General features: G+C 38.2%; 1 protein-coding gene across 3 annotated transcripts in view; it reads left to right on the forward strand.

Moving 5' to 3' along the window:
* LMO4 (LIM domain only 4) overlaps positions 1-15,000 on the forward strand; it is a 39,936-nt gene that overhangs the window by 11,774 nt on the left and 13,162 nt on the right. For 2 of the 3 annotated variants that reach the window (XM_070405518.1, XM_070405519.1), the window contains exon 4: positions 1-18. This exon is cut by the window's left edge and continues 138 nt beyond it. In XM_070405518.1, coding sequence (XP_070261619.1) covers positions 1-18 — 18 coding nt within the window. Of the gene's footprint in view, positions 19-4,598; positions 11,276-15,000 lie in introns of those variants that run through there. The other variant, XM_070405520.1, reaches the window with a different exon arrangement.

Genomic DNA, 15,000 nt, shown 5'->3' on the forward strand with positions numbered 1-15,000 from the left:
CTACTGCCAGACCAGAAGGTAAAGACCCCGCAGTCACTAATAAGCTTTATTAGAGCAAGTTGGGAGGCTCAACCGTTTTTGCACTGAGCAGTGGAGTTTTCCTGGGTGCTTGGATCTTTGCATGCCCTTTTAAAGAAATGTAGACTACTCATCCATACAGGGTTCAGAAATAGGAGAGCTGATTAAATTGTGAATCTCTTCTAGTTAGAAAAAACCCCCGACTTAGTTTGTAGCTGTGCTGAGGTAGGATTGTCACATGCAGAGTTGAACAAAGCATAAAACTTCTGTATAACCAGTTTTTTATCCTATTTGATAATTTTGATATTCAGAAGCACAATGGATGTGAATAGGTTATTGTGGAAGGAAAATTAGAACATTATGGTAGGAAAGGGAATCGTCTTTGTCAGGAAAGAGTGATTTCAGTATTGGTAACAGCAATCCGGACACTGATGCTTTAGAGAAGCAGTTTTACAAAGCATTCTGTAATTCCAAAGGAGAGCATTTTTGTTATTGGTAGTCCCGTCAAATTTGAATAAGCCATGACTTTTAAAACAAAGTTCTAGCTCTTCCCAGTCACTTTGGGCCACTGATAGCTCCATTAAAGATTATGTATCTCATTTCTTGATCTGCAACTAGAAAGTTTTTGGACCAGTGTTAGAAATGAGGAAATTATACAAGTGCACAAGTCATGTGGTATTAGAAGGCACTTCAGAGGGAAAATTAGTGATCAACAGTTGTTCAGCACCCCCAGTCCTGGATAGTTTTAGATCTATTTTAATCTCCTTAATAAGTCCTATAGCTATGCAAGTGAGTGCATTTTGATAACTGCTGTGCCTAATTTGTAACAATTACTGTCAACCTTCAGTTAAGAGACTGTTCATTCCACACTGGCCCAGAAAAGAGTGAAATGTATGACTCGTGCGCATAATTTTATTCACATCATATTTCATACTGATTATGTATTGATGACATTGATTCATTTACTCTTTACAGCGCCACTTGCATGGATATTAAATCTTATTGACCACAGATGAATTTTAATTTCAGATTGGTGATAGATTTTTCCATCAGCTCTGATAGTATGTTTGACTTTTTCATCATTAACCCAAGCAATCACACAGCACTGAGTTATTGCATTGAAACAAAAAGTGCACACTTCACTTGGTAATTCTTTATGGATTTACAATAGGAACTTCATTAATGTCTGTTGTAAGGATCACAAAAAAACAACATTTATCTGCAAATAGGAATTTAGCAAGCTTCAGAAGTTTCGGAAAAAAAAATTAAGCTGCTTTGTCTTCTGTAATACATTTTGTTTCAATGCTTCCTGTGGGGAAAATGACTAATATTTATAAACTTTTAACAATTTAAAATCACACTACCATATTTTTAATGCTCATATTTATCATTTTCCCTTACTCAAGTTTATGGGATAATTTTAAACGTATTTTTCATTTCTTTATAACTACATGTTAATTACGTCACAACACATGTACTATATGTAATTCACTAACAAGGGGAAGCTACATAGAAGACCACTTTAAGAGTAGAAGTCAAATATTTTATTGCAAATTAACCAGTCACCATTGATGAGGCATTTCAAGCTGCTGTACATATAAACACATACAGATTTTTATGGTTTGAATTGTAATGAAATGAATCTACAGGGTAGAGTTGAGAACAATGAATGGGTCGCATAAATATGTAGAGATCCCCATTTCAATTTGGAGGCAGAGATTTGTAGTTAGTTATACTTGGTAGCTCAAAGAAAAGCGAGCTAGGAATAAAATGTTTGATCACTTTCCCACCCCTTCCAATATAAAAGCTTAGTTTCCCCGAAAATTCTCTTTTTAACATTTTTTGCTGGTTTTATACCATTTCTTTCCTGCCTTAGCAAAGTATTAGAAATGATTGTTACAGCTCACCAACGTGCATGGTGAGAATTGAAGGATGTGGAGACAAGATGGGAAATGCAGCCAAACTGTGGAGCACTGAGGATGCAGGCAGTGGCTGTGTTAGCTAGGGGCCAAGTGCAGAGGACATGTAAGAAATATGAGCAGGGTCTCAGTACCATCTTTTCGAGTATAAGGTGGTATAAATTTAGAGTTGTTAGGGAGGAAACAGAGCAACGCTGAAAAAAAAAAAAATCTGGTTTTACGCGTTAACAAAATTGCATGGATTGTGCCTTTCATCTAAGTGTTCTGTTCTTTTTTTTATAACTTTTCCCGGGTGGTGGTGAGAGGTAGGGTGTTCATTTTGGAATACAAAATATACTAGGCAGTGAATAAGAACCTACCAGTGTATATTTTCTTAATGTTGGAAGCCAAAAGAGACAGGTGGCCTTCAAAAATTAATAGCTCTTAAAAGGCATAAGGAAATATAACTTAAGGATATGTTCTTGTCAGATGTTGGTGAGAAGCTGTGTTTTGGGGGAGGGGGGGTGATGTTAATTAAGAGCGTTTCCCTGTTGGTGTAAATGTCTCACATTTTTGCCCTTGGTGCTCAGCTCACCATGAGCACAGTCAATTCACAAGGTAGTTTTTGTAAATAAAGGTTTTGGGCAAGCTGAACGTGGTCCAGAGAGATATTAATGAGAGGGCAAGGGGGAAGAGGTAATGAAAACACTTCCTGGTGGAACATAAGCTGCTTTCTGGATCTGGAGAATGCTTTAAAATCATTTTCCCCAAAGCCTCCAGTGTTTCTCTTCTGGGGGAGCTGAGTGGCGAGAAATGACAAGTAGCTCCATTTTATTTTCCTTCTCGTTCTCCATATTTTTGGTAGGGAAAATTGGACATTAATTTTGGCTGGTTTCCTTCTATTTGTAGAACCAATTATCTTTTTTGTGCATGATGCATAATAAATATACACAAGCATCCTCTGCCTTCAAGGTAATGAGTTGATTGTTTGAACATTTCTTCTTTAAAGGCAGCTAATTGTATGGAAAGTGTAGACCCCATCATCTAGTCCCTTTAAACTTTTATTCCCCTGAAATTTGTTCCCATTGTCTGGGGTGTGCAGTTTAGTTCTTGTTCTGCATCATTGGCTTTTGTATATTCTGAGAAAAAACAATAACATTCAGCTTTTAAATCATACCATCTTTTGGCTGAAGTCTCAGACCACTGGTGCCCAAGGATCCTACAACGTGAAAGCCTATATTCAAAGGAGGCTCGGCTCTCTTTAGGAGAACATTGCCTTCTAGAGAATAATGAACATACAATCAGAAGTTGTGGCTAATTTTTTTTTAAAATAAATTTTTGCCTGCTCTGGAATTTTTTCTTCCTCTCAAGAGTGATGGTTGCACCTAGAATTCTCTGCTTTTCAGTAGCTTAAGAGATCATCACACCGCTTTAGTTGGAGGGAAATGTAGCTCGTGTCCTAGTTTACATATCACTGCGCAGTTCCCTTGCAGTCGCATAATTGGTGTAGTGTGTGTGTCCATCGTAGAGGGCATTTGATGCTCATTTATTAAATATGCTCGCTGGCTGCTGCCGCATCTTTGTTCTGGACAGACAAATTACCTTGCTCACACTGAGCTTCCACTCTGGGGAATTAAGCCTCCACCACTTTAATTAGCTTGGAAGTGGGGGGTTGCAGTTCCTAATAGACTTCAGGCTTTTAGTAAGTTAGGGAAAGGGTGAAACGAGAACTTCCTTAAGCTCAAAATGTCATTTAAAAACCATAAAAATCTAATATATATTATTTCATTTTGGTAATTGCAAACAGATTGTATTTGACGACTGTGTGGATTACCATTTCTAACTTAGACTTTAAAATTAGACTTGCATTGAACTGCATTCTTTAACTGATCATGAATCATTAACACATTACATGTGTTTGATTTATATATTCAGAATATTTTACGTAGTATCAAGTGGCAACAGATAGGAAATACTAGATGTAAAGTATCTGTTTATATGTACATATGTGTGTGTGTGTGTGTACAGATAGACACATAAACACATGCACAAACATACTCATGCAGGTAACATACCTATATGTCAAGAAGGACATAGGTGAGTAGGTAACATGTGGGAATATCAGAATAGTCATAATAACTGCCAATACTTGCTTAGGTTTTATTAAGTGCCAGGCACTGTTGAAAATGCTCCACATATGTATTATGTAATCCTTATGACAGCCATGTTATCCCCACTTTAAAGACAAGGAAACTGAGGTGCAGACAGGTTGAGTAACTTGCCAAAGGTTATACAGTTGAACATATTAACCCAAAACTTCCTGGGGAGGGACATGGCTCTGAGTGTGCCTTTGAGATATGACTAGTAGGCAAGATGTTATAATTCATTCCTTTCAGAAAGAAACTTGCTTTTCGCAGTTAAGCAATTCATTGTAGAACTTTACACCAGAAACTTTCCAAAAGTCCATTTATTGTCTCATTTTCTCTGCTAGTAAAACTGCAGAAAATGTTATGCTTTAGTTCTTCACTGTTGGAGTAAGTAGTGCAGAAAGCCTCCATCAAGTCACAGTTGGAAAGTAATCTAATAAAAGAAGATTAGTGAATGTAGAGAAGACAAAAGCAGCCATGTTTGAGTTTAATATCTCTCAAATTTAGCTAAGATGCCCGTTTTTATTTCTTGCAGGTCTGCTAAAAGGTCAGAGTAATGCAGAATGCGTGCCTTCATCTCAGATTTTGTTCATCACAGGTGGATCCCATGTGTCTTCAGTAGACAAGTCACCTTTGTAGCTAGCACCAGTGCCAGCTCCATGCCATTGCACCTTCTTTAGTCTTGATTGCCCTTCCTGCATTTATTGGTGTATTAAAATGACTGAATATGAACATTAAGGACTCCATGAACCTGGGCTAATGGGAGACTGTAGAGAAAATGAAAAAAGATCCACCAGAGGACATCTTGGGGGGGTGGGGGAGGGAGCTGGGGAGGAGGGAAATGACTAATGAAGCTAATTAAAAGAAGCATTCAAATCTGCTTTCTACCCTCATTAACAATTAGCAGGGCACTGGCCAGAGTTTGTACCCTGTGTTTTACCTTAACAACATTCTATTTGCTCTTTGTATATTTAAGTGTTGTAAGGAAATGTGTTTCAATCAAAACTGAACATGAGATAAAGGAAAGAGATGTGGCTTTTGTGATATTCTATCACAAACACTTTTATTGTATCTCTGTAAAATACAATGTATGTATGCATGTAAGTGTTTTCGTCCTAATGTTGCTACTCCCATGGCGAAGAAAAAGAACAAAAAATGGAAAAAAAAATTGGAAAAAAAAAACAGGCTCATAGCAGCTACTGTGTAGAAATTTCCCCCTACTTCTAATTTGCTGAATGAAGAAAAAAAAAAATCTTTTATTTGTGATATTTTCAGAGACATTTGCTCTAGTATGGTGTATTTAAATAATAAAAACTTAAAAGAAAAAATATTCGATGGAGTTTGGGCTTAAACACTGCTTTTTCTCTTCTGTACTTTGGGAAAAGGTAGGGGTTTTTTTTGTTTGTTTTTTTTATTTGATACCAAGTTCACTTTAAATTTCAGGAGTTGTGAGAGGTGGTGTGTATATTTATTTAGCTCTGGGCCAATAAGGTATTCTTCAAATTACTTAACCATGCCGTTTTTGGCAGAGGTACAAAGCAATGTTTCTGACGGAGTCCTTCTTATAAGTTCAGAATATACTGTTAACAGCACTTCATTACACTTCTCCAATATCACAGTGAATCTTTTGTGTTTATATATAAATATTTGTTTGATTCTTCAGCTATTTTCGCTTACTCTTTTTTTTTTTCTCAGTAGGAAAGCCTTGGGTATTGATGAAAAACATGTTAGAGAATGTGGCATAACTATCTTGTTCTCTTAGCAAGTTTGTAGCTTTGGCGGAAACAGCATGCCAAACCATACCTGTACATAACCTGAGGTTCCATTAGTTCTTAGGGACCCCGTGCTCTTTACAGTTCTGTTCAGTGGGTGAAGCAGCCGTTTCCTGGTGTGCTTTTAGACTCCTGTGGTCTGCTGTGTGCTTTTGTTTATTTTGTTTTGCTCTTCCGCTCTATAGGCTCTGCCTTTCCATATGTTTGGAGGCGGGTTTGGAATTCATCTAATAGAAGTCTTGAGATGTTCAGTTGCTAGTTCTAGGCGCTAGATTATCCCCCAGCAACGGCTTCTGCAGTGCCCGCAGAGGTGCCCTGAGGAGAGCGCGTGTAGGCCAAAGACTCCGTGGGTCCGTGGCCAGGGCTGGAAGGAGGAAAACTAAAGAGGCCGCACTGCCAGGCTTGTAATATGTGAGCAAATCTCAACTATGACTTCTGCCTGTCACAGGTTAATAAAACCAGGTGTTTTAATGCTACCTTTAATTTTCTTTCTAAAAATGGCAATTGTTTTATTTTCTCTTGTTTCAGAAGAGCTCCCGAGGCCCTCTCTGGAGAATAGGACTAGGTTCGTTCTATAGAGAGATCGAGCTTTGGCACAGCTCGACCAGCAATCAGCTTAGCTTCCCTGGGAGGTCTGTGCTTACTGCCTGCTTTCGGGTCCCAGGCCAGGAGGAAGAATCACTTGCTCAAACTGCACTCCTCTTGGAGGAGAATTTAAAGGCAGAGAGTAAAAGTGAATAGTTTATTAGAGCTTAAGACAAAAATAAAATGAATAAAATCACATAAATAATATCTACTTGAGTTAGATCTTGGGGAATTTCTAGGAACTAGTTCTGGCTCTTACATTATTTTTCTTTTAAGATACTGTAAGGGAACTTGGACTCTTCAGGATAGAAAAGGGGAAATGTTAATAAGAATGCAAGCATCTGCTCTATTCTTTTTGGCATAAGCACTCATGTCCCATATAGGGTAGAAATTCAAAGGAGATAGTTAATAACTTTAGTAAGTAATACAGTGTGGCATTTAGTGATGTGGAGGGCTAAGGTTATTAAAGACTTTAAATGAACTATTATACGGCTGGTTCCTCAAGCACTGCTGCGTATTTAATAACGAGCTTCTAAAAGCATTTCTTAAGTTGCAGACCTATAAGATTACAAATGTCACTCATGTTAGTATAATCCACATGCAAGTGATGAAGTCTTCTCTTTGATGTGCTAAATTGGAGAAGGACTAATGGAGCTATGAATATACAATAGGACATATTTAAGTAGTAGTCTTGCTTTAGGTAAAACACTTTCTTGAAACCAGAGGCATTTCAAACAATAAAACCCAGCTCTAATGGGGATGCTCTGTGGATAGAAAGCCACTAAAAACACTCAGGTTTATTCTGATGTGAGCAGTGATTATGTTCCTCCCCCAACCCCAACATTGCTTAGAGAGAAAAAAATCCACCAGCTTGTTCACCTTTCATTATTGCATTTGTGATGTTAGTGAGATGTACTCTGCTCTTTTGAAAGGCCTTATTTAATATCACCCATGTCACAGAGCAAGATGGCCCCCAGTCCCTACAAGCAAGTGCAATTAAAAATAAAAGCAAATGTAACCGAGCCCTGCTGAACTGATTAAAAAAAAATGTTTATGATATGTATACATGTCCCAATTATGCAAACTGCCACTCTTGCTAATGTACAAAGATTCTCCTTTGAAAGGTTGATGTTTTTTACCTGCCTTGTTACATTTACACACCCCAAAAGGCAGGAGGGCCTGAGAGAAGCCTTCCCAACCCACACCATTTGCCACAAGAAACTATTTCCAGCTCTTCGTGATTTATTAGGAAGTAGTTTAACACAGACTGTAGTGTCTTATAAAATACAGACTGAGAAAACCCCAAAGTTTCTCATTTACGAATGAAAACACCAAAAAGAAGCCTGTGAAATTGTCATCCTTTTAATATTAACTATTTTGCCCTCATTAACACTGATATTTGAAAAAACTAATCCATCTAAAATGAAGCTTTTAAATGTCAATATAGGAAGATTCTAATGCGCACCATGTTTATGTAAAATATTTCTTAGAGCTAATAAATTATATAAGTGAATCTAAGAGCTATAGATGATGTAGCCTAAATAACTGTATTTAGGTCGAGAAGTGATTTTCCCAATGATTCCTTCACTGGGGAATTCCATCCCAGGTGCTTGCGCACCTATGACTCAGTTTGAGAGGCCATTGGAAACAGACTATGTACAAGTTGATGTGACTTCTTGCATTGTTACTAACACTCACCTATTGTCAGTCCAGCCAAGTCACAGAAATGCTTATTGCAGTTAAAGAGCAATTTGTTTCCATGAAACTGCAATTAAAGTATTACCGAGCAGCCATTTTAGATTGGCAATGCTCTGAATGCATGTTAAACAGCCAGCACCTCCCACTTGCCGAGCCTGAGATCTGACTCGCAGCAAAGTGGAACACATTCACCCACGTTGGGTACCTAGTTAAGAGGCATTTGCAGCCCTCTGTTCCATCATGAACATGCTGAGAGCAATGGCAAGTCAGGGCTGATTTTTGGAAGGTGAACTTGCAACTTACCTCCAGTGACTACTATTTGCAGTTGCACGAGAAGTGAGAAGTACTTTATGCTGACGGATATGTGCATGTCTCCTAGAGGGAACGTTTTCGAGTTCAGATTGATTCTGCGGAGAATGGACTGCAACCCGGAGGCTTTGAGCCAATCGTGCTGCAGGTCCTGACATGTTACAGCTGTGTAAACAGGGCCATTCTGTCTCCTAAATCACAACTAATAAAGCATAGGATGAAAATCAATTGATTCTGTTATAAGTTCTTTGGATGACACTGGAAAGTTGTTTAATGACTCTCTGTTGGAGTGGTCAAGCCTGGGTTGAGCCACTGAAATACCCATTTTAATTGTCTCTCTCCCCTCAGAAACAGGGCAGGGCAGCCTTTCCTGCAGATTAGCCTCGTGGCCACCAGATCAAAACCTTCTGGGGAAAGAAAGGATCTGAACTGAATTCTTCCTGCACATCTGAAGTTCAGGATTTGTTCAGTGAGAAAGGTGAAGTGCAAAGGTTTTATTGAAAATGCAAAACATTGATGTAAGATCCTGAGAGAGGAAAGGATTTCAGAGGTGGTGTTTTAAAATGCAATTAGCACTGAATTCTAACCAGCTCAGAAACCATCATTAGCTCAGAGAACAGGAGGTATTTCACCTTCCTTCTGCCTAGAAATTCCCCCTACCTGGATCAAAAGGTTTACATCCTCAACTTCCTCAGAAACAATCTTCATGAACAGTGCAATTCTTTGTAGGTTTTCTGCTGTGTTGTTTTAGCTGTAATTTTTTAAAAGAGGAAAACGTTAAAGAGTTTCTTCCTAAATTAATATTTCAATTTCTGTGAATTGAGTATTTTTGGGAACTGTAAAGAGAAAATCTGAGGACAAACTGAATTTACACGTGAAGATTCATTCTGAAAACTGGAAAGGAAATTGCTTGTTTTGGCTGCTGTTGTATATCTTTTTATTTAAATAAGGTTTGGTGGAGGTGGGTGTATCTTAAATTCTACATATCTCTTTAAGGCCTTTGACTCAATTTCTATTATCAGTCATAGGACTGACACTTTCCATAAAAGCTTTACATCTTGGAATACAATGTTTAGTCTAATAACTTTATCTGGGAATTTTATAATGCTTTGTAAATGTATTTACATGTGAACATTTACAATTAAGAAGTTCTTACACTTGTTTTCTCACCGAGTCCTCACAGTAATCCTCTTAATTACTATTATTGCCTCAGTTTTACAGATGAGGTCACTAAAGTTCAGGGAGCTGACTTAGTAAGCAGGGCCAGGACTAGAGTGAGGTTATTGGGTACTCTGTGGGTGCAAAATGCAAGGGGATACCAAAAATTCAGTAATCAACATAATGTTTTAAGGCGATATTTAAAAAATAACAGAATCAATGCAAAAACATCCATGATGTACGAAATTTACAATTTAAATCAAGGCAGGATCTGTCTTACTTTCCTTTTGGCCCAGGTTCCAACGTGGCTGGGCACGGTTATGAAGGCCCGCGGTGCCAGAACTGCTATTTGAACCCTGGCATTTGGGGCATTTCCGTAGACTTGACTTATAAATTGTTAGGCTGCAACAATGATATACTTTATTCCATGAGCTGTAACTTGGTTTTTTCTTCCCTTAAAAAACTAATTATTGCACTTTGTCTTTATCCAGCCTGGAATGCCAATTTCTTCAGACTGCCTGCCTATCTTAGCCTTGCTCTATAAGAAATTCCTTTTGACAATTCTCAACTACTTCATCATGAGTAATTAAATATAATTGATCATGACTCTGCCCACAAGTTGTTGCTGAGGAAAAAGAGCAAGACTTTAGTAATCATATTAGTTCAGAAAGCAAAATGGATAAATACATCCCATACAAAGTAGTAAATGACGTGTTTAAAATATCTGAATGACCTGTGGATTTGAGTCTGTAGATAATATTTGTGGTGAATTTGAGTCTATAAAAGTAACACATACTTTTATAAGTATAAGCGAAGTAAATATACACACACAACAACTTTAAAGAAAATTTTTACATGTTCTAGTGTGGTGTGAAAAGAAGACATACCACAAAAGAACTAATATTCATGTTTGCAGTTTTAAGATGGGAGAGCACAAAAATGTTCACATGGAACAGATTATACCTTTAATTACATCCAAACATGATTCTGAGCTGGTATTCAACACTTTGTTGGCTGTACTTCCTATTTTCCCATTAATTGCTGGAGTCCAAAAAGATACCAAATTTGTAAATAAATTGCTATCACACGCCATTGAATCCAAGCTGCCTTTATTACAAAGAGAAAAATAGTTAAGGAAACATTTCTACTCAATTGAGTAAAACACTGTTTTGATGTTGATGTAAAGGTTAAGCAAAAAAAATGACTTTTTCTTGGCTTATATTCTTGACCACAGTGGATTTTGGTGCCAGAGTACTGGTTATCAAAGCCCTTAATGTCTGTATGTTACTTCATGGAATATCTCAGCCCAATGGCTCTCTGCAGTCTATCTTTTAATCTTTTATTCTGTTCTGTGCAAAATGAGACTTAAGTTAGCCAATATATGTTTTTTCTGGTCTGAAGATTATATTACCCTTCTCATTGGATATCAACGGTTGTACATATACAGTATTCTCTTTAGGTTGTGAGGACCTGGAAAATATGCATAGATCAATCTATGCATTCAAAACTATAAGAATTGATTACAGCCGAAACCGGTTTGGCTCAGTGGATAGAGCGTCGGCCTGCGGACTGAAAGGTCCCAGGTTCGATTCCGGTCAGGGGCATATACCTGGGTTGCGGGCACATCCCCAGTAGGAGATGTGCAAGAGGCAGCTGATCGATGTTTCTCTCTCATCGATGTTTCTAACTCTCTATCTCTCTCCCTTCCTCTCTGTAAAAAATCAATAAAATATATTAAAAAAAAAAAGAATTGATTACAATGAAGGAGATAATGTGTATTTGTTATGTGTATAATGTGACCTCAGCTCATAAAATCAGTAAGTTAAGTCTGTACATCCCTGAGAGGTAGGCAGGATTTGTACCAGGTAGTGAGGCTGCCAGACCCAGGAGCTCAACTTCTTGGTTATACTGCTCTATAGTATGACCAAAAACCACCATTCATTCCAGGTTTTCGGCAGATGCCATCCATAGCCAGAGCTGCATAACCAGTCCAAGCAGCTGTCTGAATAGTGTTTATCAGGATTTTTATTTTTATTTTTTGGTGGGGTATAGAGTGGGAATAGATGTTTATAGAATTTAGAAAATAAAATATTTTAAAATTCTAAGCTATGGAGATATTTCTATCATGAGAACAAGGGAGTAGGGAGAATGGAAGGAACAACTGCCTAAATAATTTGCTCTTCTAGGAAGGATTAAAGGGCTGGAGTCTCTTGTTGAGATTGTATGCGCTCCCCAAACACCCTGGCCACACACCCCATCTACATGGTTTTGTTTGTCTTATTTCACTCCTGTCAACAAGACCCTTTGCCCTACCCACACAGGATGCTGTTACTGTGCGTGGTAAAACTCAAGCTATGCTTTTGTGGACTGCAAGGCTGTGACATCAGGAGGTTTCCGACATTAGCAGTGTTGGCAGTTTTTAAAAGTTGATATGATACAGCCTTTGGTGACACTTCACAGGTGTGTCAGGGAGAGCTGAGGTGAAAGGAAAATTGCAACAGAGAAAACGCAGACTCCAATGTTCTTGATGAAGCTCAGGGTACCACGGTGGAAACATTGCCTCTGGCTTGTTAAATCTAACCCTTCTGTTCTCTAAGAGTGGAGTGGAGGCACCAGGGCTGCATGGGTGCAATTCACAAAACTACATCTGGTACCTTATTGTGTAAAAAATTGTGAGGTTTTTGTTTGTGTTTTTGTTTTTTAACCCTCTTTAGTCAAACATTATAACCTTAGAGGAGGAGAGAAGATTCGGGTGACTTTGGAGCTCTGGAAAGGCAGTTTGTGCTGTGGGCTCAGTGAAGGTATAGCTGTAACATTATTCTCTCTGCGTTACATTTTATGTATTTTAGTCCAGAATTTGATTTTCGACCAGTCCACCGAAGGATTCTGCCTCTGGAATGCCCCTGTTTTGCATGCAGATGGCAGGTTAATGAACTCATTACTGTGCATTTTATCCTGCTCTGGACAGATTTGTGACATTATTTTTTCAAAACAAAAGAGGGTTCTGCCCTAGCCAGTTTGGCTTAGTGGATAGAGTGTTGGCCTGCGGACTGAAGTGTCCCAGGTTCAATCCCAGTCAAGGGCATGTACCTCGGTTGCAGGCTCAATCTCTGGCCCTGGTTGGGGTGTGTGTGTGGGGCAACCAGTCCATGTGTCTCTCTCATATGGATGTTTCTCTCTCTCTGTCTCTCCCGTTCCCTTCCACTCTCACTAAATAGTCAAGGGAAAAATATCATCGGGGAGGATTAAAAACAACAACAACAACAGAACAGAACAAAACAGGGTTAGGCAGTTGGTTGGGCCTGATGAGAATTGGGTGACTAAGGGAAAAAATATATTTTCCAAAACACTACTAACCTGCTCAGGGTTGCTGCTTAAATGTTCTATAAAACTATCCCTACTCTCTCCATTTCCCCCCAAAAGGTCTTTGATTTCCCTGCATTCTTAAAGATTTTTAGAACCGTGTCCACCCCCCCCCCCCCCCCCAAGGTGTGTGGTCCAATTCCATCCTAAGACTAGGTGATTCTGAGCTTTCTTTCTGATTCCTTGGGCATCTGTGGGCATCTCGTGTGTCTTTGTAACCTTTTTAGCTGCACTCACTTTTGCCATAAGGGATATGCTATGCGAATTAATTATGGCTTATTTACCTTGTATTCTGTGCTTTGTACTTTTGAGGATGAAGGCACCCATGCCTCGCCATTCCTTCCCCTTTTATTTTAAAGTATGTAATAAAGCACATATTACACTGTAATGCTAAGTAAGCACCAAATGGAGTTAGGAAACTGAATTTAATTCTAGTCCTGAAGGGAAGTCAAATGGAATCTGTGGTTAAATTTGTCTTTCCATTTGAATATTAGCCATGGGCTAATCATTTAATTTCACTACCTCCTTTTGTCTATCTTTTAAATAGGAACTTACGAATAACAGCTATATTTGCCAATACATTCATTGTCTTCATTAGAAGGTAAAACGGGCTTTAAATTCTCAAGATGGTACTCTTTTGGAGTGTAAACACTGAAACAATAGAAAGTATAGTAACTAGTAACTTCTCTCATTTACAGATGAGTTATAAGGTCTCAAACTTACTTTGAAAATTATGATAGCTAACTCTTGCCTGTCTCTAATGGAGGGGAGTGATGATGTAGATTAACCCCAAACAATGGATAACAATTTATTTTTGGTTTAGAATGTAATATGTAATTTTTTTTTTTCATTTTGTGAAAAGTCTATTTTTTTTAGCAGATTTAGGTTCACAACATAATTGAGAGGAAGGTACAGAGATTTCTTATATATCCCTACCCCCACACATGTATAGATTTCCCATTATTAAATGTATCCTCAAGTTTGTTATAACTGATGAACCTACATTGACAGATCATAATCACCTAGAGTCCATAGTTTTCATTAGAGTTCACTCTTGGTGGTGTACTTTCCATGGATTTGGACAAATGCATAATGACATGTATCCATTATTATGGTATCATACAGATGATTTCCATTGCCCTAAAAATCCTCCATGCTCTCTGAATTTACCCTCCCCTACCCCACAAACCCTGGCAACCACCAATCTTTTTACTATTTCCATAGTTTTGCCTTTTCCAGAATGTTATATGGTTGGAATCATGTAGCCTTTTCAGATTGACTTCTTTCAATTAGTAATATGCATTTAAGGTTCTGCTATGTCTTTTTCATGGCTTGATAGCTCATTTCTTTTTAACACTAAATAATATTCCATTGTCTGGATGTACCACAGTTTATCCATTCGCCCGTTGAAGGACATCTTGGTTGCTTCCAAGTTTTTGCAATTATGAGTAAAGCTGCACTAATCACCCATCTGCAGGTTTTTGTGTGGATATAAATTTTCAATGATGTACTTTTCGGGAGCATGGTGATATTGCTTTTGTTAGGTAAATGTCACACAAAATTTGCAATTCCGTAAACTCAGTCCATATGCTGGTAGAAGGTAGCTCAGAAAAAAAATGAACATTTATTTTATTTTATTTTTTAACTTCTTAAAAAATATATATTTTTTATTGATTTCATAGAGGAAGGGAGAGGGACAGAGAGATAGAAACATCAATGATGAGAGAGACTCATTGATTGGCTGCCTCCTGCATGCGCCCTACTGGGGATCAAGCCCACAACCCGGGCATGTGCCCTTGACTGGAATTGAACCCTGGATTCTTCAGTCCACAGGCCAACGCTCTATCCACTGAGCCAAACCGGCTAGGGTGCACATTTATTAAATAATGATGCGGACCATACATTTTTTCTTGTTATCCCCAGTATACAACTTTGAGGCAGATATTACTTCTTCTACATTTGCAGTCAAGGTATCAGGGACTTAAGAGAGGTTAAATAATGTGCTCAACTAGAGTTATTTGAAAAGGTGAATCTGACTCCAGTGCCCATGGC

This window comes from Myotis yumanensis, unplaced genomic scaffold (assembly GCF_028538775.1).
Source record: "Myotis yumanensis isolate MYYU_CA2020_CCGP unplaced genomic scaffold, mMyoYum1.0.hap1 SCAF_2, whole genome shotgun sequence".
Taxonomy (NCBI): Eukaryota; Metazoa; Chordata; class Mammalia; order Chiroptera; family Vespertilionidae; genus Myotis; species Myotis yumanensis.